At 42.9% G+C, this 25,821-nt stretch overlaps 2 protein-coding genes and 1 long non-coding RNA gene across 6 annotated transcripts; 2 read left to right on the forward strand and 1 right to left on the reverse strand.

The window, feature by feature from the left end:
* Positions 1-370: 370 nt before the first annotated feature.
* Positions 371-3,394, forward strand: LOC119148660. The gene is made up of 3 exons (XR_005104450.1): positions 371-574; positions 2,581-2,644; positions 2,744-3,394. It is a non-coding gene; the product is annotated as an uncharacterized LOC119148660 (long non-coding RNA).
* A 5,675-nt stretch (positions 3,395-9,069) lies between these two features.
* Positions 9,070-18,173, reverse strand: ECHDC3 (enoyl-CoA hydratase domain containing 3). Its single transcript, XM_037389120.1, has 5 exons — positions 18,001-18,173; positions 17,756-17,877; positions 15,401-15,498; positions 12,174-12,374; positions 9,070-10,618 (listed from the first exon to the last, which is right to left on the reverse strand). Exons 1-5 carry the CDS (start codon positions 18,129-18,131, stop codon positions 10,289-10,291), a joined length of 882 nt encoding a protein of 293 aa, XP_037245017.1. The 5' UTR covers positions 18,132-18,173; the 3' UTR covers positions 9,070-10,288.
* Positions 18,174-18,175: 2 nt separating this feature from the next.
* On the forward strand, positions 18,176-24,955 carry LOC119148659. Of its 4 annotated transcripts, XR_005104448.1 has the most exons (8): positions 18,183-19,852; positions 20,031-20,185; positions 20,624-20,712; positions 20,941-21,427; positions 22,098-22,250; positions 23,190-23,412; positions 23,771-23,992; positions 24,447-24,955. XR_005104448.1 is itself a non-coding variant. In XM_037389121.1 (6 exons), the coding sequence occupies exons 1-4, from the start codon at positions 19,545-19,547 to the stop codon at positions 20,989-20,991; spliced, it is 603 nt and encodes a 200-aa protein (XP_037245018.1). In that variant the 5' UTR covers positions 18,176-19,544; the 3' UTR covers positions 20,992-21,427; positions 22,098-22,250; positions 23,190-24,955. The 4 variants fall into 4 exon arrangements, 1 of the variants encoding a protein (XP_037245018.1); XR_005104447.1 differs by having other exon boundaries at positions 23,771-24,955; XR_005104449.1 differs by having other exon boundaries at positions 23,819-24,955.
* Positions 24,956-25,821: the final 866 nt, after the last annotated feature.

Raw genomic sequence — 25,821 nt, forward strand, 5'->3', positions numbered from 1 at the left:
TTCCAGAGCTGGTCATTTAATGTTGTTTATTTGAATTTCTCTGTAGCTTCAGCACAGCCTTGTACAACTGGCTCTTTTGATGTTTACTGTGGTGGCTTTGAACAATGTAATTGCTCCCCATCCTTTTTCTACAGTATGGGAATTTGGGGAGAATCAGTTAATTCAGCCTAATAACTACTGTTCCCTGAAATTCCAAATATTAATAATGGTATCATTATGCATGGTCATGTTTTCTTACTTTTCATGAAGCCACGCGTACAGCTAAAGCTCAGATAAAGAAACACCTGGCATTTGTATTTTTCAATATTTACAATAGTCTAATGATTAGCAGACTCTTGCAAAGTGTTCACTTGCCCTAAGGGATGGATGAGGGATGAATGCAGGGTATCTGCATTACAATTGGAATATTGTTCCTGCTGGGAGAGGACTTGAGAGAATATTTTTATTTTTCAACAGTTCCTGTTGTGCCTTGGCATTTACAGTCCATCTGGACTAACACCTTCAGCAGTTTTCTTATCTACCCAGCAGACTATGGGCCAGCAGTGTGACAAGCACATTAGTTCATCACCAAGCTGTGAGTAGCACAGTTGATTAGTTTTTATCATTCACTGCCGTAAGTGTGTCACAGAGAACTTTATAGCTTGCTTTACAGGTGGGGAAACTGAGCCACGGAGACCAGAGGTGGTGGGTGTCACTTAGTTCACTGTTAAGAAGGGTGGAAGAGGTGACACAGATTCTGGCTGGTCAAACTCTGGCTAAGAGACCCATCCTCTGGATTGCAGTATATATCTGGAATGACAGTATAAAATCCTGTCAGCTTTGTCTGAATGAAGTTGACTGATTTATGTTGGCTGAGGATTTGGCCTGCAGAATTGATCTTGGATTGTAAGAGAGAAAATCTAATGGTGTCCTCTGTTCTTAACTCCTTTGACGAAGATAGCTTTAGAAATCCATTTTGATTTTGTGGATTTATCCTTTGTTCTGAAAGAGGCATGAAGGCATGATTGTCACACTCTGCTCACCTCTTCTGCCTGGTTTGCTGATCCAGTCTCCTGGAAGGTCTTTCTGAATCACTTGTTCCCTCCAGAACCTTTTACCAATTTACACAAGCTCATTTGGATCTACAATTAAAACTCCCTAGGAAAGCCAGAACAGCGAGGCTCTCCCAAACTGTGCTCTGCTGACTGGTCCAGGACCCCAGACACATCTGTATTTTTCACAACTGTGTTTCTTAAAGCAGAACAGGGTCTCCTTTTGCTTCCAAAGATCTTCCTAGCATTTGGTACCAAACTGTCCCTCGACTATTGGACTGCAACTGATCCTCCGATGTAATCAGTGAGGATGCAAAGACAGGGGCTGCAGAGAAAGTGGAAGAAGAGAGTTTAGACCCATGACTTGCATGACTTCCAGGAGTGCTTTCTGAGACACGTGCTGTTCAGAGAGCTGCCTGATTAACCTAGGGGCTCGTTCCTTGTGAGCAGGCAAGTAGAAAAACAACGCTGGCAGAACTGGTCTGGCACAGTAACCAGGATTTGCTTCACGATGTGAGCTGTTATTGCCCTCTGCTGACAATTTGCTAATAGTGCCATCACGTTTAAAATGGGTTTTCTGTTGTGCAAGCAAGGATTTCTGAGGATCTGCAGTAAACTGAAGGAACCTCTCTCAGAGATTTTCGGTGTTTATTGCTTGATTTTTTAATGTCCTTTCTCCCTGTTATAACTTAGATGCTACATATCAATCATCCCACATCTAAGCTGTTGTGCAAGGTGTACATGGAGTGAGAGCCGATTTTCCACTGGCGAGCTTGTCTACAGAGAAAAGACAGAAAAAAAAAGAATAATTAAAAAAAAAAAAAGAATGATCAGCACCATTTTACATAAAGGCTGCTGAGATACTGAAAGATCTAGCTAAGCCCACAGAAAGGCAGCTCTATTACCTTGTCTGGAAGCTGTAGTCAGATGAATTTAAAGCAGAAATAAGCTACAAGTTCTGACTGCAAGGAGAATGGATCATATTGTTGGCATCTTCTTTTTTTTTTCTCCTTTTTTTTTTTCCTTTTCTTTTTTCCTTCACAAAGTTAGATATTGCCTTAGCTCAACCAAAGTTGCAATTCAGGCCAATGCTGTATGGGAGTAAGCAGGCCAAGAAGCAATGACCTCAGCGCTCATGAAAACAAAAACCAAACAACAAACCCAAGGAGGGAGAGGATAAAACAGAATTAAAATTCTGCCTTCACACTAAAGACTCAAAAACAAAAAAGCAAGAAAAAGCACACTAATCTTAAAGTATTTTTAACCTAATCTAGTGAGGTCTTGAAAGAGAACGGAGACTAAGTATTCATCATGTCTATATTTATATAGTCTCTTAACACTCAGAATAGAGATTTTTGTTATAGGATTAATGCCCTTAAACAACAGAGGATAAAGTTTTAATGGCATGAAGGGTACATTTTATTAAAGAGGTATAAGAAACAAAATATTTGTGTCTAGAATTAGGAGAATCACTTAATGCGTTCGTTTGCTTTCTCCTTTCCCTCATGTTCTATGTAAGTTTTACTAATTCTTTATTGTTTCTTTCCAGAAGCATCACTCGCTGTCTACACTGAGAATGATTTTGGGCCAGGAAGTGGAGAAGACCAGAGCAGGTATATATTACATTACCCTTAATGTTGACAGGGTAGAGTTGACAGGGAAAACATTGCTCATCTTTCCAAAAATGATTTCATCCACTGTAACTTTTATAGGAGGACAGGTCTGGAATAAAACCTGAGTCCCCTTTGGAAGACCTAAGGACTTCTCTGTCATCAGCAGCTGAGGCAGCCTGAATGCCAACATTCTCTTTATTGCAGTTAATTTGTCCTTAAAGACTCCTTCAGTGAGCAGACTACGGTTGGAGCTTCTGCTTTCTTAGACATGACCCATTACATCAGACCTCACTGGCATGTGGCTCTAATGAGCCAAGTAGCAGATAGTCTAAGATACTGCCATCCATGCCTTTTATGCCTTTCCAGGAGGTGACTTTCCTTCAGCAGAATTGGTGGTCGAGACCTATACCTATATCTGTATTAAGTCCAACAGGTTAACTTGCACTGCTATGAAAGTTAGTTTAAAGAGATGATTGTATTTTGATCTAGGCTACAGGAATGTTTCCTATTTTGAACTACTTCCACAGCATTACAAGTTTTGGTTTCGGCAGGCTGAAAACACTATTCTACCTAAAGAGGGAAAATTAAATTTTCTTGTATCAAGTAGCTAGGAACAGCAGTCATGGATCAAACCCATGAATGTGGCTTAACTTTTAGCACTACAAATTCAATTTGTTATTTTATCACCTGGTTTTGTTCTCGATTTTTTCTCTATAACAAACATGATCAATAAAATATACAATAACTCTGTGATGCTCACATTGTCATGACTCCAGAATACAAATATTTAAAATAAGTATTAACTTTTAAAAGGCCGTATAATGAATATGACTACATTTGGACACATGGAAGTTTAATGAACAATTTCACCCTTTCAAATACACAGTGATATTAGGGGTACATTTCTACTATTTTCTTTTTATAAAAGCTATGGGTTTGACAAAAATAATTCCTAATACTGGCAACAAGCAGCCAGGAGATGGTACATCATACAAAGGAGAAATAGAAGGTTATAGCTCTGATGTTTTTTCCCCTCCTTTGTGAGTGTAAAACAGGATGGGGATGTGTTCTTCAGTGGCTAAATTCAGAATTAGTATGATCAAGGTGCAATGCCAGCGAAATCAAGACAAATTAATCCTACTCATTGCAGTATGAGATTTATCCTATAGCTTTAGGCCTTCATGAAAATTTAACTGTTTCTCTATTATCCCTGTTGCTTAGAGAAGGCAGCAAGCACTTCTACGAGATTATTTAAATGTAGAATTATTACAAAATTTTGCAGCTAGAGATGGATGGATTTTACATAAAATCCCTGCTCTTTGTAGCAACCCAATGTGATATTGAGCGAGATAACGGTCAGAAAGAACATTGCCAGTTCCTAATGAGAAACTGTTGATAGTAAAATTACCCCAATGTTAATCAAAAAGCCAATAAATGTCAAGCATGGGGCCTTTGATGCAGTAGCTCATAATTCCTGTTCAGAAGTCTTTGCAGTTTCTCTAGGGTATGTAATCATCCTTCATTTCCTCTGATTTTGCTTAAAACTTTGTTGCTGAAGAAGTATGAGGAGCAGGTGTTGGCATTCTGAATGCCACTGTTACAGTGCCACTGGCTCACCGTGAGACCTCAGGTAAAGCACATTTGGCCTCCATTTCCCCATCTGCAACACAGGGATGACAATACAGGAATTACCCAGAGGCAATTCTATGAAGGACACAGTGTTGCCTTCCAAATGTTCAGAAATCATGAGCTAGATGGTAAAAACTACCACACTGACTTTGGCCAATGAGTTAGTCATGCATTTCTAATGTTACCTACATCCAGCTTTTTGTGCCTTTGTAGTACAGATTTTCAAGCTCTCTCCTCCACAGCTATGGGATGTTACTTCAAACCAGCACAAAACTAATTCTTACCCAGTCTGCTCAATCCTGGGTTGGGTGGCCTTAAGAAAACATCATGAGGTTTATATATGAGCTTATATGAAGTCCCATCCTGTTCTTCGGCTCTGTGGAACGTGAAAGGTATAAATCCCTTGCCCATCACCCAAATCAGACAAAGGTGTCTGACTCTATCTTCAGCATACATCTCCTAATTGATGTGGTGAGGCGGATTGTTGCCTGGTCCATGAATCAGGAAAAACCTTGTTCCAAGTGTTGCTCTAGCTGTTGCTGCACCCCGGCTTTTTGCTTGCCTTGTTTATGAGAGCAGCCTAAAGTTACATCATAAAGTGATATGATCGTATCCCCAGATTTTGCCTATATATCTTTTCTAAAATTTCCAGGTAGAGTCTCAAAGCCATTCCTCAGGGCCACTGAGGTCAGTGGCTCGATAGTTCATTACATTCATACTGGCAATTCCTCACTTGCGTTTTCTTGACGAGTTTCTACTCCAGCTGTTCCTGTGTATATGAATAGAAAATGCGTACCTCTCTGTAATTTGCAGTGATAAGCTGCATCCTAGAGGCTGTACGCAGATGAACTCCTTCTTAGTTTACAGAGAAGGCTGTGTGTATGCCACATGCTGTCAGGGCCACTTGAAACTAGGCTAATTACCTGGCAGATATCGCTGCAGAGCAGATTCTTTAATAAAAATGGATATGACAAGGGATAGACTCTTTGCTATTCTGGGACAAACTCTCCTCAGGCAGTAGATAGCCACAGTGGTAAGGCTCCCAATCTATCATTTGGTTTGCTGTTTCTTGGCTGTAGAACTTAATTAACAATACTGGAACCAGTCTGTTTCTCAGAAATGGCCAGTAAATCCATTCAACTAAACAATAAAGGCAGATGTGAGCAAAAATAAAAATCCCATACAAGTCAGAAAAAAAAATTATATTGCTTTGTCAATCTACAGGGGCCAGTGCAGGAATGTTCTAAAACCTTTTGAAGCTTTTCTGTCTAGTGGTTCAAACAAGAGGGAAATGTTCCTGTGGATGTCATCATTTTTGGAACAGACAATTACTAAGTACATAATTACTTCATTGCATGAAGTCGTACAAATGAATACCGTGAAAACTGAGTTAAAACATACCTACAAATATTTTTTCTCCTTACAACCTGAAAGGACAACAGAAACATTTAACACACCTGTGAATTAGACTGAAAAAGACCATGAGCCTAGAAAAGCAGTGTTCTTAAGGATCTGAACTCAGTCATCCAGAGCACTGTGTTTCCTCAGCTTCCATGGATTTGAACTGTGAAGGAGCTCAAGGCAGTGTGGTGTTTGGTCTTTTACAGGGAAAGCCAAAGGTAAGGTAACACTCCTACCCTGTGCCTATCATATAAACAACCAGAACATAATTTTTGATAGTTAACTTCCCATCACCGTTTTGTCTTGCTAAAGTATGCCTGTTCTTAACTTTACATAGCACTTCCATTAATGTCGGCCTGCTCATAGCGAAAAAGGCCAAGGATACCTGTATGTCTTTGTAATACCGCTGTCTTACAAGGCCATTTGAATTCAATGTATCCACGTGAAGGAATAAGATGACCAGAATTTGATTCCATTGCAGTATAACAATTTAAAATGAAGTTATTATTCTTTTAAAATGCAGACCTTTTTCCTTCAGAAATTATAACCAGGAGTTAATAATAATGCCAAAGCCCGTCTTGTATAGGTGGCAATCAACTGCAGAAGGTGAATTTCTAAATATTGGAAAGAATATCCTCATCTAAATTATCACTCATGTTTTAAGATGGCCAGTGAAACCATTTTATTACTGCAGTTAGTTGGAAAGATTGCAAAAATAAGGTAATGTACTTATTCTAAAAGCCTGGAACAAAAGAGCCAGTAGAGATTTGCTGAGTAGTTGCAAGATAGCCATTAAGTATAAATATTTTTAAAAACAATTTACTCTTTCCTAATGCTTTTAGAGCAGCATGTGGGAACAGAGTCTAAGTGCAGCAATTTACTGCATTAAAAAGGACATGATGAAGGTTATTGGGCTCCAATTTAACCCTTCTATCTCTTAAATGCTGATAACAGTTCCTAACCTAAATACGCTATGTGAGTTTATGTAAAACTTACCCATTTTCCTCATGGGAACATTTTTAAAGCAGCTATTCCCAATGATCCACATTTTTCACATTCCTGTAGAAACAAACTAGTTTAATGGTAAATTCAAGTTTCAAGTTTTAATTCATCACATTAAAAATAGCAGCAGAACTGGAAATTGCTTTCTTTTCATTCTGAATATGCTTTGTAGATGGAAAAGGGAACTGCTGTGTGGGGCTGGATACGTATAAATGATAGGAGAATTTATATTACTGAATGAAAATGTGTAGGCCAGTCAGAAAGAAAAGAGGCTGATTTTTACCCCAAACTATTCAGGTCTTGTTCCACTATAAGGAATAACAGAACTTAGTACCGCTACTCAGGAAGCAAAATGTCATCCAACGCCTGGACCCCAGCAGCACACCTGACAGAGTGCAGCCCATTGCTGCTGCGTGGAAGGCAGATTGATTGAACCCTGAGACCACTTCTCGTAACAGGGGGACAGCAACAAGGCTGACACCACCACCAATGGCCTTTGCTTGGTGGCTCTCATGCTTAGGTCATTCTGAATTAGACCTGCATCAACTGCATTGCATAGCACTTGCCCTGGGCTTCCTCTAGCTCTATGAAGGTGCTGCTTCATGGCCCAAAGGCCCAAAGACGGAAGTGTTGACTTTTTGCTGTGGCAGTTTTTCAGTTCAAAGTGCCCAAAATAAAGGCAGGCCTGCTGGCAGGGTGGTTTTTAGCATAATGCTAAGGATGCTCAGGAGCGTTAGGCAAGGCCTATGGGTGTGGTATCAGGGCACTGTGAAGGGTTGAGCGAGCCAAAACTCATGTGGACTCATCCCTACTGCCTAGGAGTAATCAGTCCCTGGAGAGAACTGTGCCAGGACTTTCCTAGGTATCTGATTCACTCCAGAGTAGAACTAAGGAATGAACTAACATTCATACAAGACAGGGAACCAAGGACACAGGAGCAAACATGCCTTAAAACAATCCTTGATTCATGATACTTCCATATTTGGAGTTTTAGCAGCTGTAGGTAGGACTCATCTGATCTAACTTAAGACATCTAAGTCTGAGCTAAGTACTTTGGGCTACTTTTACTGTCAACAAATAAAAAAAGGCCCATCCATATAGTGATTCACCTGGTCTTTCTAAGATGCCTGTTTAAGGATAAAGCAGATGAGCCTACACAATTTGGCTAGGTGGAACTGTAGAAAAAATGTCTTTGCTGAGACACCATCCCATGATCAACATCGATTGATACCGAGGCTCATATATATTACTTGGCATCATCATCAATAATACATGCTCAGCAGATTTGCAGATGATGAGAAACCGGGGGAATGGCTGACACACCAAATGGCCTGGCTTCAATCCAGAAGAATAATCTAAGGAGAAAGGCAAGTTTCTGCACCTGGGGAAGAACAACCCCAAGCACCAGTACAGGCCAGGTGCTGCCTGGCAGGGCAGCAGTCCTGCTGAAACCGGCCTTATGGTGGATGCCCAACGGGACATGAGCCAACAGTGCACTCTCATCACAAATAAGACAAAATGCATACATACTGAGCGATACTGACTGGCTGAAACTGGCCAGCAGATACAGGGAATATTTTGTTCTCCTCAGCTCAGCACTCGTGAGGTTCTATTTGGAATACAGTCCGGTTGTGGCACAACCAGTACAAAAAGGATGTGGAGAAACTGCAATTGGTCCACTGGAGGGCTACCAAGCTGGTTAGAGAACATGACCTACAAAGAAAGTGGAGGAAGCTGAACGTGTTCAGTCTGGCACAGAGGAATCTATGCATGGTCTAACTGCAGCCTGTGACTGCTTGAAGAGAGTTACAAAGATAATGGAACTGAAATTTTCTCCATGTCAGATAATGTGACAAGGGGTACTGGCCAAAAAAATGCTGCTTCGAGGCTCAGACTGGACTTTAAGAAAAAATATTTCACCGGAAGGTTTGCAAAGTGCTATAACAGATTACCCAGAAGAACAGCTGAATCCATGTTGTTGGAGGTTGTCAAGACCGTAAATCCATAGCTGAACTGCTGCAGTGTCAGTAAAAGCCCAGCTTTAAGTGCAAGGATGGGCTTTCCAACGAACACATCTAAAATGATGTGATAAACGGAAGACATACAGCCTGAAAATTACACCTGGGTCAAAACACTGCCAGGTGAAAATGTCTGCTGACAGCCACAGGCAGTGGCTTTCACAGTGTGCCCTTTGTGAAACTAAACACTCCCAAGCCATGCTTGGCCTCACCGGAGTCAACAGCAAAGTTCTCCAGAGCTGGGACAAGTGCTTGAACTGATGGAAAACCAGGATGTGCTTGTTGCGACCCAAAGGGAGCTGTTCCCTCCCCTTGGGACTAATGACCAAGTTCACGATCCCCTTGGACTGAATTAAGGTGAAATGACACCAGCCAACCAATTTTATGATTTATTAACACACAATAGAAGGCATGTGGGTAGATACAATAACTCAATGGCAATTACTTAACTGAATAACTTAATTGGATAAGCAAGTTCCATGCCACAAGTTTCTAAGAAGAAAGAGAGGAGGAGAGGGAGAGAGAGAGCTAGAAAAAGAGGAGAGAGATAAAAGAAAGAAATATCACCACCTGTGGATCCAGCTGCGTCCTGTTGGTCCTCTTCACTCTGGCTATCTTGGTGGTGGGTGTCCCACCCAAGCGGCTGACGGTACCATTTTTATACAGGCCAAGTCCCAAAATCTCCACCCGGTTCCAAGAAACTTGATGCATATGCATGGTGGGTGTGACGCTAGGTGAGAGTAGGTACGGCCTGGTTCCACACAGGCTCAGTGGATCTTGGGCGGTCACAGAGGGACTATTTTGGGGTTGCATCATATGATTTTGGGGTGAGACCAGACCAGACCCTTCCCAAGGCTGATGACTTAGTACCCTTGCACGTGTGCAGTTAGCTGTTTACAGGCACCAAAACCATGGGATGCAAGGGTGGAAAAAATACCACCTCAGTCCTGCCTCTGCAGGGCTGGAAACCACTGTCTCATTCTTTCTTGTGGTTATAACACCTGCTATGCACCTGAGTCAGCAAAGCTGGCACCTTTTGTACCAAGAAATGTTTAAGGCAAAACATCCGTCTGCCACAGTGCTGAGAGAGACAAACATACAGTTCATAAGCAGATATAATCATACGGAGCAACAGACTACTGTTCCAGGCTTTTGTCTGTAACATCTAAACAGGATTGGAATCCATTATGATATATGTTCTACCATCACCTCTGGAACGTGTCCAAGCCCTTTAATTCTCTACTACTACTACTACAAAATGGAAATTCTCACCCAGAACTATGGGGACAGGTACTGAACAGTGTGATCTGAGCTCTCTCAAAGTTCCTGTGATTCCCTAAATAACCTGGGACATATTAAACTGATTTTTGCAGCACAGAATTCCTTCTAAAACCATAGATTAAATTCATTGCTGAAAAAAACCATTTTGTTTGATTTTTTCTCAAGATTTATTATATACTTAGAATAAATTTGTTGTGTGTTTGGCATATGTAAGAAGAGAAATCTAACTTTCAGTAAGAACAAAAATATAGTTCCCAAAGGCAACTGCATGAAGAATCACAAAGCACAGCTAAGGTTAGCTTAGAAACAAAATTCATTTCTTCTTATCCTGAGAGTGTGACCAGATGGGCTTACGTTTCTGAATAAAGGCTTCAATACCTTCCTGCCCATCTCTCAGAGTCAAATTGTCCATCATGACCTGAGTAGTCATTTTGTAAGCAGTATCGAGGTCCTGTGCCATCTGTCTGTAGAAGGTGGCTTTCCCCAGTGCCAGGACAGATTTGCTGCTTTCACATATCTTGCGAGAAATTTTCATGGTCTCCTCTTCCAGCCTGTCTTCAGGTACCACCTTGCTGACAAGCCCGTGCATTAATGCTTCTTGGGCAGAAAGAGGTTCACCCGTGAAAAGCATCTCTAGTGCCACCTGAACAAGAAAAAGTATTGTATTAAGTCAATTCATCCACCTTATTGCTTTGGTTTGTCTGGGGAATTTCAGCCTCCTCCTTCAAGTGCAAGTTACTCTTTTGATTAAGTTTTAAATCTTCTGGCCTCTTAAACTGTCAAGGAAGCGTTAAAGAGGGTTCAGCAAAGAGAGGGACTGGGTCGAAAGCTGACCTTTTTTCAAACCTGCCCACTGACTCCAGCTGTCCTAGGCTGACGCCCCTGGGATTCCTTTCAAAAGCTCACAGTCTCTAGTGACTGCAGGAGGAATTAAGAGAGAGATGGATCATCCACAATGTCAAATGACTGAACTTGGTATTTTAAGCTGGGCATATAATAATAAATAAAGACTTTTTACATAAATGTGTAGTTTTTGAAAATACCTGCATTAGTTTTACATTTAGTAGGGTGTTTTTAAGTATGTCCTTCTTATAGCCACAGCTATTTCAGTCCTCTGCTGTTCCCAGCATCTTGTACTTGAGGTTTCATATTAAAAAGTCTCCCAAATAGTCAGTGACTATTCAATGCTATATATCAATAACAGTTTTTTTCCATGACTCCTAATGCAATTGACCAATGCCCTGAATTGTGAAAGCTGATTATCTTCCCTAGTGTCTTTGCTCTGGTAGCTACAAACAATGGTAACATTTCATTTTATAAAAGGTAAAATCAGTAATCATGAGAACTGTAGGGAATGTTCTTGCTACTTTGAAAAGTGGCAGAGAAAAGTATATCCCACACATTTTCAAAAGGTGATCACAACCCCCAGAAATACTAATTCAGAAACAGTTCTAACTGTATACTACAGCAGACTTGGGGAAAAAAAACCCCACAGACAAGCTAGATTTGAACAAGATGGCCTTACAGATGGGAAGTTTAAAGCTGAAGCTCTTATCCAGCAATTGGACTTGTGCAGTTAAGACACTGCATCTCAGCAAGCCCTGCTGGGCTTGAAGAGTCTGTCTGCATGAACCCAACTGGATCAGAACTTAAAATTTCTTTTCTCAGTTATGGAAGCTTTACAGATCATACTATTGTTTATGCAGTGAGGCCTGTAGTCATAATCAATAGAAAATAAAGCAGGAAGAAAGTATAGGAGGGTTTTAGATGCTGTTTAAAGCATCTTGATGTACACCCAGGCGGGTCATGCTGGCTGTGAAATGTCACTGCCTGGCAAGAATTGATACCTCAGTGAGACTGATATCCTGAGCTTGCAGGGGTTTCCTCATTAGGGGACAACATCATTGGCTAAAGCACAGAGCTGTCTGTTGGAAAGGAAAGGGATTGCTGAGCTGGTGTGCTGCTGGTATGAGTTCCTGCTGGTTGAAACTGCATCAACAGAAAGCTGCTTTCCCTAAACAGAGTTCATCCCTTTATTATTTTTTCCCAGTCCAAAGAATTATGAAGGTGTCTTTTGCAATGAAGTATTTTGCATGTTGTATTGCAGCAACATAAAGTTTAGGCAATGGAACTAAAACTCCTAACATGGGAACCTACTTCTTACAAAATTACAAAGAGCAGCTGGGAAGGAAGCCTACCTTTCTGGGAAGAGATCGGCCCAAGGCTACAGCTGGTGTGGAGCAAAACAGTCCAATGTTTACTCCAGGAGTAGCAAATTGAGATTTCTCACTTGCCACTGCGATGTCACAGCTTGCCACAAGCTGACAGCCTGCTGCTGTAGCCAAACCATTTACTTTGGCAATCACTGGTACTGGAAGTTTCTGGATTAAAGTCATAACCTGCATACACAAAAGAAAGCAGTCAGTTAGTCTCTGAAATTTAAGCGGTAGCTGTTCTAAAACTTGCAATTGCTTCATGCACCTCGTGTGCATTTTTCAGCTTTATTAACTGGAGTTCAGTAAAAGAAGCAAACTCTCTGCAAAACCTGTTCTAATGCACAAGACCACTGCCATCCCACGATATGCCCAGTTGTGTTTACGTAGCATGAGTTGGTCCTGCTAACTCCAGTGGAAATGGAAAACACAAGAATGAAAGGCAGAAACGCTTGTTATCCGATCTGCATGGAGCTTGGGGTCTCTGCACTGCAGCCTGTCTTGCTGGTTTCTGCATGATCTCAAGACTGGGTTAATTTCCCCCAAACACAAGCGCTGAATGTTTTTCTAGGCTTATTCTGCATTCCAGGGAGAGACTTACTTGCCAGGAAACAATTTTTCCTGTTTATATTACACACAAGATGGGAAAACACGCTCATTCTCTCTCTCTCTCTCTCTCCCTGTAACTCTTGAAGGTTGGACATCCAACTTCAGATAGCTGAAATTAAGAAAGATTAATTTGTCCTAACATTTCTAATGCAGGTTGTCCTTCCGTACAATCAGAATAAATGAACTCAATTAATTTTAATGCCTGAAGATACAGAATGCTAGTTAAATGACTGCAGTCATTATGTAGACCAAAAAAAATAATATCTCATGTTAGCACAGTGTAGCAAGGTAACATTTTTTCATTTGCTACTTCAATTTCTCCAGTAGATGATGCCTAGCAAATTTTACATTGCTTAGGTAAAATTACCTACATTCAGTTTTGAATTTGGTCAGTCTTTGTATCCATTCTTCTTTCTATCTTTCTTTAAAAACAAATTTTCAGTGGGTCTCGAGAAGCAGACAACAAAAGAGTAACAATATAGCATGTATGCAGACAAACAATTACAGAGTACTCATGTGGCTATAAAAATTCAGTCAGCTGCTTCTCTGAAAAAACCCACCCCTGGTACTTACGGTTCTGTATTTGAAAAACCTCTGGAGAAGTGATATTCTCAGCTGTCTCAATCTTGTATGTGGCAAGTACTTAGTTCTTGGATACTGCATTATAGTATTGCTAACACTGCCATATGCATGGGGCAACAGAGGTGTAGCAGTTGAGATGATCTGCTTAGGACTAACAGTCATAGACAGATGTAGAATACAAGGTTCCTGAAAAGTAGTCCAACACTCTGGACCCCCTAGTCCACAACACTGTAAGCATGTCATTTAGGGTAAGATCTGTCCTACTTAAGTATTGAAATTTAGGAAGACACAATCCCATTTTGGAAGCCCTCAAAAGCACCTTTCTCTCTCTATTGACCTAAAAAAAGCAAAAATCAATTATTCTACCCAACAGCTAAAACTAAAAGTTAGATATTAGTTAGGATCCTAAATAAAGCCTAAATTACTACCTTTATTTATGTTTGCCTGTAAAGTGCCATTGTTATTTAACAGTAAGACAACAGTGAATTGTGATTTATGAGAAACCTAAATCCATTTAGGATACTCAGGTAGAAAGTTTAAAGCACTTATCACTACCACGAACATCAGAAAAAGGATCACTTCAAGTGTCCTTTCATCTCTCATATTTAATTTCTTCCTGAACTCGCTTTGCCAGTTTCACAGAAGCATTTAGGGTGGCAGTGACCTCTTGAGATGATGAGTCCAACCCTCCTACTCAAGCAAGCTTCGGTACAGCAGGTTGTCCAGGACGGTCTCCAACTGGATTTTGAATATCTCCCTATCTCTGAATTTCATGGTCTCAGGAATATTCATCTGAAATTGATACACCATTTATTATTTATCATAATGGTCCCTTACTAAACTTACTATTCAGTAGCGCACCATACTCACAAAGAAAGCTAGGCTTGTTTTTAACTCTAAATGCTGACATTTTTGGCTATTTCTCTTTACTAACCAAAGTTAAGCTTGCTATACTATTAATTAACCCTGAACATAGGTACAGTGCTAGATACACATACAGGACAATGTAAACTCTTATGGTCCTTAAAGTGAGAAGTTTACCAGCTCTTGATTTCATGCCATATGGAATAAGTTTCACATTTTTTTCTGCCTAATCTTTCCTGTTCTGTGACTTGGAAGCTGCATGGTTCAGTTTTCCACTGACAACATACTGGTATTCTGCCCTGCAACTGAAAAATTGATGTTAAGCTACTGGTGGCTAAACTATTGGACCTTGGCTCCTTTCTGATGAAGGGACTAACCTGTCATTCAGCCATATTTGTACTTACTTCTTTGTGATCAACATACCAAGATGAAATCCCCGCAAAGCTGCCAGGAGAATTTCTTCATATTACACTGAAGGCCCTTCAGCTGTAACTTTCACACAGGGTTTTTACAGCATTTACTAAATATGTGCTTGACAATGTGTATAAGATCATTATTACTGGGGGAACTAGAACAAAAGGTTTCAAATTACTTCCTGTGGTCACACTGAGCACGATTAGGGGTCAGATTCTACTGCTGTTACAATCAGATCGGGGTTTGACATTCCCTGCAAAGGCTCCAGGATTCACTTCAACTTCCTGACAAGTTCTTGTCTGGTTGGCTGACTGGGCAACCAGTGAGTCAGACCTTATTTTCACATTGTTTACTTGATGTTTAAGATGGTCTTGAGTTACCAGCTAGAACATTTGATCACAAGTGATTTGAAAATGGTTATCCCTGGACTTCTAGGAAAGACACTGCCCAAACAGCTGCAAGGAACACTGGCTAAACTAAGGAACGTGCCATGACTGTACCTATCATAGGAGACATGCACATTGGCATTCTAGCCCTTCTACTAGCATGTCGAGAAAACCACGGAAAACATAATTTCACCAGGATCAGGTATTAAAATGACAGAGTGGCAAAAAGCAAGGAATGGGGAGCAACAGCATGTGCTTTAGATGGCAGATGAGCAATGCTGTCCCTCCTTAAACCAGTATCATTGCTTGCTCTCAATACCAGGCAAAAGGGGGTGGCACATAAGAACATCTGCTTACCTCTGCACATATTTCAAATACTTGAGAATGATGCTTCACATCATCTTCACTTGACAGTTCCTTTAAATCATGGCCGGAACAAAACACATGTCCTTCAGCTGCAAAGAATTTCAGGAAGTCAGTCTGAATTAATCGAGAAACCAGGGGTAGCAGCATATCAATGCCCCCCTAAAGGTATGTCAATGAGGTGTCAATGGTCAGAAAGGAGCTTGGGGAGGGAGTTTTACAGAGTTCCAAAATACTGCCTTCTGGGTTTTATAACAACTTTAAATCGCCATAATGCAACATTTAACCGCAATAACAGCCATAAACATTTTTAAAGGCCTAGTTCTACTTGTATTCCAAGTTACTTTGCTAAAAATAAGGCACTTCACACCTCTGAGCCCAGTTTCTGTAAGGATACTGTTCTAAACAGCTCCTTGGTACAATGTAAACTGGGCAGCTGGAGCAAGGGTGGAGTGCTCTGGTCTCAGATTAATAAATACAGTTAGTCCCCATTTATTGTACCCAGCATTAATGATTAACTTTTACTAAATAAGCATGAAGATTTTTGTGTCACGGCATTCAAGGCCACATGGAAAGAAAACAAAACAAAAAAAAAGTTGTTCTGCTAGAGCAGAACCAAAAGGGTTGTTGGGGTATCTTTTCTTCCACTGCTAAAACTGTCATCTGGTGAACCCCAAAAAGCATGTCCAGTGTTTGGGCAGCAAAAAGCAGGTTTCTGTGGACCGAAGCTTTAGATTTGCTTGCCTCCAGTGGCAGCTAAAATCAAAACACCCTTCACAGGTTCGCTATCTTTACAACAGTTTTCCTTTGTCATGAGGATATCTGCCATATGAATAAACTAATTTGATGCTTTTGAATCCTTCAGAACTTCTCAGGTATTTGTATGGATGTGAGATTTCCAGCTACAACTATGCAGACACAACCTTACCTATGCATTCGTTTCTTACGGATCACATTATTGTGACACAGTCTATCCATAAATAACCACACAATTAACATCAGTCAGCTCATGGGATCAGCAATACGTATCTGGAAACTAATCACTTCTGCATTTGTGCGTCACTGAAGAAGAAAACACTACAAAGTCTGTGTTAAAGACTCAAAGCATTCCCTGAAAAGTCTTTTATTATCTTCAGATTTCTTCATTTGCATTCCATTCAGCAAGGGAATTAAAAATCAACAGGAACGTGCAATTTCTTTCTAAGTAGAAAACCTGAACAAATTCAATTGTGCTTGTGAACTGCCAGACTATACTCCCAAAGAAGAACCTGAAGTGTTTCACAAAATTTGTAACTGCTCTTTGAAACATTGAATAGGTATATTTAAACTCACCCCTGTGAAGTTAGCTTACTTCCTCCCTCCTGTGTCTGTGCACTAACAGTGTTTTCCTCTGCGTACAGGAACAGCAACATCCTAAATTAATAAACCTACTTCTCCAAGATGTTTGAGAGGGTGGCAGGGAAAGATTATCTTAAAATTGCAAAGTTAAAAAAGGTGGCTTAAGAACAGCTCAGGCTCAAGTTTCACTATCTTTAATAACTCTGCAGGTTAATATCTAAATGGAAGAAAACTGTACTAGACTGTGAGAGTATTTTACAACTGTAGGTTACGGGTGACTGCAGTATCAATATTATGGTTTCTCCTGCATTGGAGAGTTTTTTAAAAACATTTTTGACAAACCAGTGGCAAAGATACGAGGCTGATCCTGGCTTACAGCAGAGCAACAGAGCACATAATTTGAATAAACCTTGTGAACCCTGTTTGCTACCATCAATACCTGCCACCAAAGGCAACAAGTGTCATACGAGATCAGCATGTCCCAGCACAAAACCCCCTATTTGGGAATGTTAGTTTTTTAGTTTGATGACCTAGCTTTTATTCTGTTTAAAGTATTATTTACATATAGTTTTAAACCCAAATCTACCAAACGTTTTTACAAAAGGAAAAAGCTCATCAACTCTGAAAACACATTGTTTGTGTGTAAACTGACTGAAATACTGACACGTTGGAACGTGTTTCTACAGTGTTTCTTCTTAGACACGTTAACTATCAACAAATATATAATAAAAACCAAGTTAATGTGGTGTTCAAGAATAAGGAATTAAGTATGTGAGGGTGGAAACTGGGACGAGTATAGAAGAACAGGGTGAATATAGAAGAACAAGGACTGAAGGGCGAAGGCACCGGCAGGATACACTGCCTGTTCCTGGGCTGCTGCACGGACAGCAACACGCAAGTACCTTCCGTCCCGTTTTCTGCAATTCTGTGAGCGATTTCGGTTTGAACTCTCAACTATCCCGTTTCTGCCCCCTCCCTCTCTCTCCCGCCGGCCTGAAATGGCGGCAGTACCTGAAATGATGATAACTCGGAGGTCTCTGCCCTTGGCGTCGTGCAGCAGGTCCTCCCTGAGGGACTGCAGCATGGCGAGGGACAGGGCGTTTCTCTTCCGCGGGTTGTTCAAGACAATGTGTCTGCAGAAGCCGTTAAACACAGCAGGGTTACTACAAAGTGTAACGCTGACCAGAGCCGGAGGGCCCGGCCCGCAGCAGTGCCTCCCCCGGCCCGGCCCGGCCCGGCCGCCGCCGCCGCCTCACCGGACGCCCTCCGCCTGCCGCCGGACCGTCAGCTTCTCCGGCGGGGGGGGCAGCCCGGCTCCCGCGGCCGCGGCGCCGCTGAAGGCAGCAGCCATGGGCCTCCGCAGTCGCCACAGCCGGGTGGCGGCCATGGCTGCGGGGAGCGCCTCGCTACCGACCGCGAGGGCGGCCACCTCCTACCGGCCCCGAGGGCGGCCCGCCCGCCCGGCGCGGGGCCGGGCCCTGTCGGCTGCCGGGGCGGCGAGTGCTGCCGGGCCCGGAACGGAGCGGCGAGTGCCGCCCGCGTTTCCCCGCCGTGGGGGCTGTAGCACTAATGAGGCCGCCCGGGACCTCCTGCTCTGGAAGGGTGGGAAGGGGGCGGTCAGTCATGAGGGTGCTAGGAAGTGTCGGCGGCCTGCTAGGGAACGGTGACTTGTGCTGTAACGTCTCCAGATTCCACGGGGCGTTCGCGTCGGTGACCACGGGGTGGAGGTGAGGGCTGCGCTGAGAAAACTTGTTGGTGTCACTAAGCTGGGATTTACCCTCAGCAGAGAGGACAGCTGTGTCATGCAGAGAGAACAAGATCACTCGGGGGCTGATGGTAACTCTCTGGGATGAAATTCCGTACTATAGGCTTTGGGGTCTGCCGTGGTGTAACCCCGCTGGTAACCAAGCACCCCGCAGCTACTCGCCCGCTCCCCCTCACCCGGCGATGGGAAGGGCAGCCAGGAGTGTAAACACGAGGACTGAGAGAAGAACAATGTAATAATTGACCGTTCCCTCAGCTCACAAAGCAGGTAGCCCAAGACCTGCTGCTGCTGCAGCAGGTCCCTGGTGGCCAAGGGCCAGTGAGGGCTAGGAACGGAACTCCTGCCTGGTGCCTTCCCTGCAGGAGCAGAGGCCAGACTTTCCCATCTGCGGGCAAGTGCCTCCGCTGGAGCTGGGGTAGCCACGTGAGTGACACAACAAAACTTGGGCGATCTGCTTTCTGAGTTGACAAAACAGATCCCTCACTTTTGTGTGCCCCCGGAGCCCAAATGCACATTGGAAACATCCAGACACTGCTCCTGAAAAGAAGGTGTCAGGAAGGAATTCTCTTGCTGGTTCTCACCCTGTCCTGGAAGCCATGGAAGTCACACAAGAAAACTTGGGCTACCTGCTTGCTGAGCCAAGAAAACGGTCCCCTCACTTTCTCACTCTACTGGAAACCCAAATGCACTTTGGAAATGTCCAGTCACCGCTCCCCCAGAGAAAATGCCAAGAAGGAATTTTCTTGCTGGCAGTCACCTTGCCGTGGTAGCCATGGAAGTAACTCAACAAAACTTGGGCTATCTGCTTTCAGAGCCAATGAAATAGTCCCCTAAATTTTGAATTCTACTCAAACCCAAACACACGTTGGAAATGTTCAACCAGTGCTTCCCTGGAGAAGGTGCCTAGAAGGAATTCTGTTGCTGCTTCTAGCCTTGCCTTTGTACCCATGGTAGTGACTCAACAAAAATTGAGCTATCTACTTTCTCAACCAAGAAAACCAGCACCCCATATTTTTGCACTCTCCCAGAGCCCAAATGCACATTGGAAATGTCCAGCCATTGCTCCCCCAGAATAGGTGCCAGGAGGGAATTTTCCTTCCTGACACCTTCTCTTTAGGAGGTACTCTTCAGAATATTCTTCAGAAGAGGATTTGGCAGTTCCTGCACTGGAGGAGGGTACGGGGAGGTCCTGTGCCCTCCAAGAGCAGCAGTGACAATGAGGGAGGTGAGCTCCAGCCACAGGGCCAGGAGGAGCTGCAGCATGTGGCTGCCATTGGCAACTTGGCCCCAGGGCAGCCGTGGGTGAAGGAGCTCAACACCAACCGCTGCGACAAGGATGACAGGTAATGGAGCACCAGCAGATGGGTGTTTTTTGGGAAACCTCTGGGCTGTGTTCCTCCCCTGGGGCTTTGTGCTTGTGGCTGTTCTCAAGGGAGGTAAATCTGGCAAGGGCAGATAATAACAGGCTGTTACCTTGCTATCAGCTGTGCTTACAACTGGTTGTGCTTTCTGTCTTTGCAGGCACAGTCCCACAGCACAGCCTGTGGACCCCAGGGAGCAGAAAAACAAGGGAGAAGCTGCTCCAGGCTGTGCAAAAGGGGTGCCAGCATCCAGTGCTGTCTATGGGGCAGGAGCTGCTGGGGTTACATGGTGTACACCTGCTCTGGGGAGAGCAGGTAAGACTCTCCAGTGCAGAGGAGGTAATGGGGAAAAGACCTGTCACCTGCCCTTCTGATGGGATGCCCTGGAGAGAGGATGTTTGGAAATGATGATGTCGTGTTGCTCATGATGCAGGAAAAAATCACACTGCCAGGCATTGTCCCTGGGAAGCAGAATTCTTAGGACACTGATTCTCTTTTGGCTAGTTTCTGATCAGTTTGAGGGATCTCCCTGGCATGTGGAAAAGGTGTGTGCGCTAGAGGAAGTGAATTTCCAAGCAGGAAAATTGATGCATTTTGAATCCATGTTTTGATACGTTGCTTGAATTTCATGGGTTTGGGGTGTGTTTTTGTGCTAACATTGTCTCTGGAAGCATGATGGTTCGGAAAGCACTCCAGGCACCAAGGAGTTGTATTAGCTCACTCTGGTTCCAAAAATATGTGGGTTTAATGCAGATGAGCCTGCAGTACAATCAGAGCCTGCCATCCGCAAGTCCCCCGCAGCTGAAGAAGCCATCAAGGAGAGCAAAAGCTCTGGGGGGGAGGTAAGTAAACCCAAAGATTTTTAACTGAGAGTCTTCGTTATAGGATTAACTTGCATGTGAATGCCAAATAAGACTTTTCCATGAATAACGTCTAATGCAGAGATGTTGAAAATTCTTTTATCAAAATCTGATGTCAAGTTGGTGACAGTCCTCTTCTGCTTTTATGTTATGCTGTCACTATCTCCTGTTTTGAGTGGATTCTAAGTTTTGTCAATTTTTATTCTTCAGCTTCAAACAGGCAGAAAACGGCACAACCCAAATGCCAACAGCAGGATCTGAGTCATCCTTTTCCCACCTGAGTTCTGGAAGTCATTGGACACTAGAAAGTGTTGATGTGGAGATGTGTCAGGGAGCATATGAGCAATGGCTTCAAGTGCAAGAAAAGGTCAAAGAGGACATCACTGAGACGTGAGAAACAAAAAGCATTTTGTCTAAGCAACTGAGCAAAGGCAAAATGAAAGCTGACAAGCTGGAAAACAAAGTGGACCAACTGAAAAAAACCCTCTGAGCAAAGACATTAGCTTTAGACATCTCAGAAAGAAATTTACGTTGGGCCCAGAGGCTGGCAGAGGAGTGGCATACTCTCTACCTTGAGGAAACTGAGGAGCAAGAAGATGCCATCAAGAAGGCAGAAGGGCTGCAGGAACAACGGGTCCAGCTCCAGCTCTGTCACCATCTGGGAGACATGCAGAAGACGACTGCCTGAGAATGAATGGTAAGTGATGCCTTTACAAGTGAGGTGACAAAGAAAAAAAAGATGTGAGGTGAGCACTGATCAGGAATGATGTAAAGAAGTGCACTTCTCAAGGCTATCTGGCACTCCTAAAAATCCACAGGTATAAGGTACATGTGTGGGAGCCCATCAGTCAAGTTGGTTCTGCTTGGTTCTGGTTTTGTTGGAATTATGGAAAGTTCTGGCAAGCCTTGAGAGGAGCTTATAGACACGTGTACATACAAATGCTTAGGCGTGCCCTGGTTTTTGTTTGCGTAGCACAAGAATAGCGTAAAGGATATGCATGGAGTTGGCTTTAGAAAGCCTTGCCTCTGATCACTGAAGAAAGGGCTGCAGTCCAGCTATGGCTCTTGCATTGGCATCGGATGGGATTTGGGCAAACGAGCAAAACCCCACAAAGGCACAGCCTCAGCATCTTCTGAGAGTAATGTGCTGGGAAACAGAAATCTTAATTAAGAGATGATGTCTCTTTAGTTGTCTTCACTTGCCATTGATGGTTAGAGATGAGCAGCTGTGCAGATGCCATCTTCTTCCAGAGGATGAGATTTCTTTGCACTTAGAGAACTGATCTCGCTATATTAACAAGTAATTGAGAATACAGACTTTGGCTTCTTACTTTTTCCTTCATACTCCTGTGACATTGTTTCCCTAGAGAACAGTGAGAGCGCTGCAAGGATTCTTTGCTGATGCTTTTGCAAAGCAGTGGATGGCAGAAACTTCACTGAAAGCTTCTACACACCAACGTGATTACCTGAAGAAAGAAAACTCCCACTTGCAAGAGGACTTGAACAAGGCTAAGGCCAAGGTAAAACAAAGTCTGTGAATGTGTTAAAATATATGAAGCTGTTCTTTTCCTTCAGTGACCAGAAGAGAAGAAAATATTATGGGAACAGAGACAGGAGAGATTTCTTTGAGGATGTTATGAGCTTCAACATCACTAACAACTGTTTTCCAGACTAGAGGGGTCTTTTAGCTCCTTTCTCCTCCCTGCCTATCCCTCTGTCACCTAGAAAAACTCACCCAGCTCTTCACAGAGCTCGTTTCGAGGCTGAGAGGGAAAGCAGTGGCTTGGCAGCAACATCCGGGTGGAAGCAACTTTTGAGAATCGCTTCTGTTCCAACACCATCCAAAAGTTGTGGCCATGATGTGACATCGCAAGCTGCATGCTCCCACATGTCACTGGGTTGGAATGCTTTCTTTGCTAAGTTTTTCTCCTCTCGGTCTCTGCAGAAAGATGGTGTCTAGTTCCCTTACAGCGGTGTTTTGGGGGAAGGAAAGTACCTTTCTGTTTGCTTTCACCTCATAAGCCAGGCTTCACCCTCCCTCTGAGTAAGGCCTCGAGGCTCTTGTCTCTTCCCCCACACTGTCTGCCCCAGGCAGGCATTAGTATAAGGCTGAGCCTGTGGGAAGGGATGGGGCAGAACAGGAGTGCCATGGAAGCAAAGTGAAATGCAATGAATGCAATGGCATGCAAAAGAGTGTCTTCCCAGGTGTGGACACTGTATGATGCTGTAGGAGTCAAGTGCCTTTGCTGTAGTGCCTCTTTGGAAAGGAGGGAAGGGTGGAAGCTGGAGTTGTCTTCTCAGCAAGGGCTTGAAAGGCATACTTTTCTTCAAAAAAACAGGTGGCTTTTCCCTGGCTTGAAATACAAACTTGGTGGCTTACAGCTCTGACCCTGATCTGTACATTTGAGTTGCACAGGGATATTTGATCCCCTTGTTGAATGCAGATTGCTTTTTCCCAGCATACAGATGCATGAACTCTCCGCGCAGCTGGAATTGGAGTCCCAAAAATCTCTGCAGCTTGAGGCTACAAATCAGCAGCTGTGAGGGCTGGGGCCTCTTCTGTCACATCACTTGGTGACTCCTGGGGTGGATCATAGCACAACAGTGCTTTATGGGAAACAGTGTGAGCAGCCAGTGCAAGAAGAAATGAGAGAGAAGCAATATTCCAGTCTGCCCTTGCAGGTCAGTTGATGTACTGATTTTTATCTGTAGTTGGCACAGCATTGCGTTCATTTGTGTCAGTGGTTGTGGCTTTTAGGTGTTTTGTCTTGGGCATCTAGTTCTCTTTGTTAGTGCTGTGGGTTTGGCTTTTCTGCAGGGAAGCTGGGGAGATGCAAAAGGCTGTATCAAAGGGCTTCTGCATACATCGTGGAGCCTGTGTGCATGAAAAATGTGAGCCTTTTCCTCACCCGTGCTTATAGAACATTGTAGGCTGTTTAATACCAGCTTTCACATAAAAACAGCAGAAAGAGCATTTTTTTGAGAGTAGTGGGCATGGTCTTTTTCTTCCTGTTTCTTCAAGTTGCATCACCTGCTTTAGACACAGGCAGCCACTCCAGAGATCAGCATCACTGATAACCTCTTGCAGAAAACAGCTGGAACAGAGAATTAAAGCTCTGGAATTGGACCTGAAGAGAGCACGGAGCATGTAGGAGGACAGTGCACCGCCACCGGCATGTGTGCAGGCAGATGGAAAAAGCTGCAAAAAGTGTTGCTTGGTGGACCTGGAAATTAGAAGTTGTCTCACAAAGACGTTAGAAAAGTAAGTCCAAACATTTTCTTTTTTTCCCCACACAAGACCATATGACCCTTTTCATCGTGGTTTTTCCATCCCACATCCCTTTCTTGGATCTGATCAACATGATCTATGCACCTTCAGGTCAGCATGCTTCTCAAAAGAGTATGCCTCGGGCTCTCCCATTAGGGAGGCTGCTTTTCATTTCTTTTTATTGACCCTGCAGTAACAAAATGAACCACGACTGTCTGCAGGACGTTTTAGTTAGTTTCCTTTTAGCAGTTTTCTGCAGCCATCTCCTCTTCATGCACATATGGAGGAAAACAGAGGAGCTTCAATTTTGCTGCTGTTATCCTCCAACTTAGGATAGACACACTTGAAAATGCCTGATTTCTGAGCTGAATGAACTACCCTGGCATGTTCTCAGCTATGGTGGAGGGTCTTAGACACACATACAAACGTATGGCCTCTGCTTCCACAGGGAAGGCACCAGGATGGAGTTCTGCTGCTGGCTTTCACCAACCCCTGGGTGCCATGGACCTGACACAACAGGGCTTGGGAATGCCAGAAGCAAGCAACCTGGTTTTATCAAACTGAAACAATGCATCTCCCATAGTTCTAAGCACTACAAGAAGGCTCTGTTTTTCATCTTCAGAAAGCATTACATCCTCAATATATAATGAAAACATGTGAAACTTGGAGGATTCCCATGCTTTAACAAACATAAGAAGGCATGAAAACAAAAAGCAGATGGACTTTTTCATTATGGGACTAGACTTAAAAAAGGAAAAAGGACATCTGAGATATGTCTGGAGAAAAAGATCAAAAGTGAAGTTTTTAGACTCTAGAAATCCTAGTTTTATGAATTAATATTTCATAACCTGAAAGTTCATCCATTATTAAGAATCTTAGTGGGGAAATAAGTTAAAAAATCTAATATGTAAACGTTATTCCACCTTGCTATATAAAAGGGAGATTAGCTTGCTTTCTTGAAACATGTGAATAAGACTTATCACAATCTGGAAATTTCTGTCCTACAATCTGACAGTTTGTCCCTGTTAGTAGCTCTTAAGGTTCACTCTTAAATTTATTTTTCCTGCAGAAAAAATTGGGAAATTAAATGTGTATTCAAACCATTTAAAGATTGCTAAATAAAGAAGGGGAAAAAAAAAAAAAAGGGTGTGAAAATAAATGTGAAACCAGGTCTCTAGTGCTGAGTCCTTTAAAATTGTTCAGTCCACACACATTTAAGGAGGAAGATCAGAGGGTGGCTCAACATGTGAATCATGTTGAGTGCACCTGTCTTTGACAAACTGGGTTCATCCATCTGCAGATATCCGTATCCATATGAAGATATATGTGACTGAAGATTACTTTATATATGGCACTTGCATCTGAGTTTAGGACTTTTCTGGAAGCACACAGAAGGTTGGGAGATTTGGGCTTTGGATCCATTCTGCTGTGATATAAGGAAACAGGAGAGACAGAATTTGCCGTAAGAACTCCGGCACTCCGGTGGATAAAGAAATACTCAATTTCAGGTGCTGAAGCAGTTCCACTGACTTTGGCCAAATGTTACTATGGAGCAAAGCTTTCATCCGTTGTAGAAAACCCAGAGGAAGTTTTCAACTTTGGAGTTCTGTGTTATGTCACTTCAAGTTAACACAACTTACAGTCATTAATCCTCACCTTTTCTTTCCAAGGAAGACATTCTGGGTGAAATTGTGCATTTTTCACAACATGTGTTTGCTGCTAGGCAGTATGACACAGACTTCAGAATATGGTGCTTTATTTGCTAAGCTTAATGTAGGATAATCTGCTAACAACCCTTATGCTTTTCTGTTTATTCTCTGGAT

Source organism: Falco rusticolus, chromosome 5, assembly GCF_015220075.1.
Source record: "Falco rusticolus isolate bFalRus1 chromosome 5, bFalRus1.pri, whole genome shotgun sequence".
In the NCBI taxonomy this organism is placed as follows: domain Eukaryota; kingdom Metazoa; phylum Chordata; class Aves; order Falconiformes; family Falconidae; genus Falco; species Falco rusticolus.